We start from the raw sequence: 4255 nt of genomic DNA on the forward strand, positions 1-4255 counted from the left end.
CGTGCTGCACAGAGAAAAAGAATCAATCCCTCCTCATCTAATATTACTCGAGCCTTGCACATTCGGTGAGGCTTAAGGGTGCGGTCTGACCTCAGTACATCCACTGCTTTCTTTTCCCTCTTGTTCCTGGATGGAAATTAAAAGTTAATAATAAAAACATTAAAAATGGTCCTTTGCGCAGCCATGAATCAGACCCCACACATTCATAAAACTCAAACAGCAGAAGCTGGCACCAACCGAATGTCAGGAGTGGACACACACATGCACACGCACACGCACACGCACACACACACACACACACACACACACACACACACACACACACACACACACACACACACACACACACACACACACACACACACGAGAACCCGAATACTCTGTCCTCTGCCTACCCAACCGCAATTGAAGAAGGTCAGACTATTGATCAGAAACCCACCATAACAGACGCAAAATACTGACACATGATAACCAAGTTTGTAGAAACGATCTTACACTGACACCTTGTGGAAGCAACTGGACATTACATGCGCACTATAGCCCTAGTAAGTATGGTTCCAAATTACAATACAGATGAGAGGAACGCTGTGGAGATGCTCCAGGCCAGTATTATAGCTAATGGCAGTTCATAATCAATTCATAACATAAATAGTGGGGGGAAGCAAACAAATGAACAAAATCGAGATCATTTGTCTAATGACCTAAGCCGCTAAATCCAGCATCCACCACCAGGGCCCGCCCACTCTCATCCATCCATCCCTTGAGCGCTACAGAGAGGTGAGACCGGCGTCGATCCAGCTGTTTCCGCCGCTACAATGACGGGCAACACCAGTAGGTACCGGAGTCGGATGATTAAATCAGGTAGGCATGCTAAAGCAAACAAAACAAACATGTTGTGCGTCTTAAACGCTCATACATTGAAGGAGGGCTAACATATCCATTATCTCTGTCGGCATGCATGTGTGCATCGGCGGGGTGTCTTGTCTCGTCTTCCCTCGTTGCTCTCCACCTGACCTGCGGTTGGATTCATTGTCATCCGCGCTGAATCGGAACCACCACACCAATGACAGAAGATGGAGAGGGAGAGGTAAGCGTAAATCAATCACCGGAGACCGCTTTTAGGGCGTGTGTAGGCGCATGGGATGTGTGTATCTCTGTGTGTGCGTGCCATTCCACCCTTGCAAAAGAACATCTGCATATCTCGCCCAAGAACATCTCATTGAATCATGTACAACTGTGTGAGAGCGTAGACGAGAAAAACGTGCAAATATTACATTCATGTAAGACCATATTGCAAGCTTTATACGCTTGCATCACATACATATTTATTCCCATCATCTACTACATTACTTCATGCTGCGATGCTAACAACAGCAGGAGGAGGAACAAACTGTATCCAGGGCACAGGCAGCGTATGAATAGAATAGTCGCCATCCGTCCTTTCTTCCCCATCAGTGGCGCGCCAGCCAGCTAGCCAGCGGATGTTGTGTGTGTGTGTGTGCACTGCATTCTGTGCCCTGTTACTGTAAAGTAGGTTATGGATGTTGCGCAGCCAGTGGCGCACCGTCACCCCGCTGTTCCGTAATCACAGGTCGGGCCGCGGGGTGCCATGCTGTGCCATCATGCCATGCTGTTTGTATGGAGGAGGAGGAGGCAGACCCCCACAAAACACAAGCAGTTTAGTTAGCGTAGTGTTTCTCAACGGGGGCTCTACAGCCTTCCAGGGGGCGTTGGGGAGCCCTGGAGGGACATTGAGAAGGATACAGTGGAGAGGTTATAGTTGCCAGTGATTAGTTGCCATTGGGGGGCATTGGCAACTAAGTACTGGTACATTGGCAACTAGTTATGGTCCATTGGTCCATAATTCTTGTTTCATACAGTATTACCTTGGCAGGCTTATGATATAATCGAGGAGACGTTTATTAAAAAAAAGGTTGAGAACCACTAAATTAGTGCATGTTCACCTCGGCAGGCTGTGTTCTTTTTGGTGGATTTATTTGGCTGAGCCTTTAATTACGAATAAGTAATTCAACATGATGTAGTCGACTACTAGGTCATGGCATGCTTGCTGTTTCATGTTTGAGGTCTTTTTTAAATACTGATACAGCACACAGTGGCATAGTTATTAAAACAATTGAGGAGCCAGAGGAATTCTACTGTGTAGTGATCAGCAAGAAACGCAGTGTGCAGTGGTGTGTACTAATTGTCAATATGACAAAAGATGCTTCCACAGGCATAAACACAAACACATGCCCATTGCCCACAAATACCAAGATCACATGCACTTACACATGGTCACACTCATGCACTCATGCATACAGGCACACACACACACACACACACACACACACACACACACACACACACACACACACACACACACACACACACACACACACACACACACACACACACACACACACACACACACACACACACACACACACACACACACACACACACACACACACACACACACTTTGGTATTATATGCATGCATGCACATAGGCACTCTGGTTCAAACATACGCACGCAGGCAGGCAGGCACGCAGTCACACACGCACGCAAGCACACACACACAATATATGGTCTGCTAAATTGTGAACCGTGAGCCCTGTGACTGCTCTCCTCTTGTGTTATGCTACACAGTGCTCTGCTCTGCTGTGCTCTGCTCTTGTGTTATGCTACACATTACTCAGATCATGCAGAAAATGGCAGGATGGCTTCAACGGCCTCGGGGCACTCTGCGAATGTGTGTGCGTGTGTCTGTGTGTGCGTGTGTGTGTCCGTGCGCGTGTCTGTCTGTCTACACTGATGGATTCTGTAGTCTCACAAAGAAGGAACGCTGCTGCTGTCCCTCTCAGCCACTGTTAGCTTTTCTGGACAATGTATAATCCCCCACATATATACGGGCGCACACACACATACGCACGCACACACACACACACACACACACACACACACACACACACACACACACACACACACACACACACACACACACACACTCGCACACGCACACGCACACAAATGCGCACGTGCGCGCACACACACACACATTCACACATACACACACACACGCGCGCGCGCGCGCACGCACGCACGCACGCACACACACACACACACACACACACACATACTCATATATGCATCAGCTTCAAGCAGTCATTGACTTCAGCTGTCTGGAGGAGGATGGTCACCAAGAACGAGATTCTCTCTGTCACTCTCACTCTCACTCTATGTGTGTGTGTGTATGTGTGTTGGGGCATGTGCAAGGGGTGGTTGAGGTGGGAGGAGCTTGAGTAATAGTAAATGCATGAGTGTGTGTGTGTGTGTGTGTGTGTGTGTGTGTGTGTGTGTGCGTGTGCGTGTGCGTGTGCGTGTACGTGCGAGCGTGCCTTTGTGTCAGACAACATGCTTGCACTGCATGTAGCTCATGCTAACGAAGGCAGAATAATAATTAATGCACTAACGAGAGAGAGAGAGAAAGAGAAAGAGAGAGGATGAGAGAGAGAAAGAGAGAGAGAGAGAGAGGGTGAGAGAGAGAGAGAGAGAAAGAGAGAGAGACAGAGAGAGAGAGGGTGAGAGAGAGAGAGAGAGGGACAGAGAGACAAATTCAGATGCAACAAAAGTACCACAGGACCACACAAAGCTGAAGAGTGGGAAGGATGAGGAATCCTCTGAGTTGCTGCTGTCTACAGTAGGTCTGAGTTCCTCTGAGTTGCTACTATCTACAGTAGGTCTGAGTTCCTCTGAGTTGCTGCTGTCTACAGTAGGTCTGAGTTCCTCTGAGTTGCTACTGTCTACAGTAGGTCTACTAGCAGAGAGAGTAGAGAGAGAGAGGTTCCATTGGCCCATTGTTTCCGGGTTCTATTATTGCAAGGGGGAGGGGGGGAAATCCCCCTTTAGGCAGACCTAAGGACTGTTCTATTCAATGCTAGGAGCATTATGACACGCCCCTTTAGGAAGACCGGAACCTAGTCACGTTAGGTGCCCATAGAAACCTATTATGTTGGCATATCTCTATATACTTAAAGAATCTCTGCTACTAGTGTAGTGTGGGGATGGCTGTGTTCAGTGTAGCCAGATGTGATAATTATCGTATTTGTATTTTGTACCATAATTTTCTCCATTTTGACCTCTGTACAATCAAAAAAAGCGATGATGTACGATAATTTCAGCGTTCTCATTCAATTCATTTTGATGCCTTGAAACAACAATTTGGGTCTTGTACGATAACTCCCTCCCAAAAAGC

The 4255-nt window shown here is 47.5% G+C and overlaps 1 protein-coding gene across 1 annotated transcript in view; it reads left to right on the forward strand.

Moving 5' to 3' along the window:
- The first annotated feature begins 815 nt into the window (after nt 1–815).
- Nucleotides 816–4255, forward strand: part of septin5b (septin 5b) — a 27060-nt gene continuing 23620 nt past the window's right edge. The window contains exons 1-2 of the mRNA XM_063211161.1: nt 816–861; nt 1071–1087. Of these exons, the coding sequence (XP_063067231.1) occupies nt 816–861; nt 1071–1087 (63 nt within the window). The remainder of the gene's footprint in view (nt 862–1070; nt 1088–4255) is intronic.

Source organism: Engraulis encrasicolus, chromosome 11 (assembly GCF_034702125.1).
Source record: "Engraulis encrasicolus isolate BLACKSEA-1 chromosome 11, IST_EnEncr_1.0, whole genome shotgun sequence".
Classification (NCBI taxonomy): domain Eukaryota; kingdom Metazoa; phylum Chordata; class Actinopteri; order Clupeiformes; family Engraulidae; genus Engraulis; species Engraulis encrasicolus.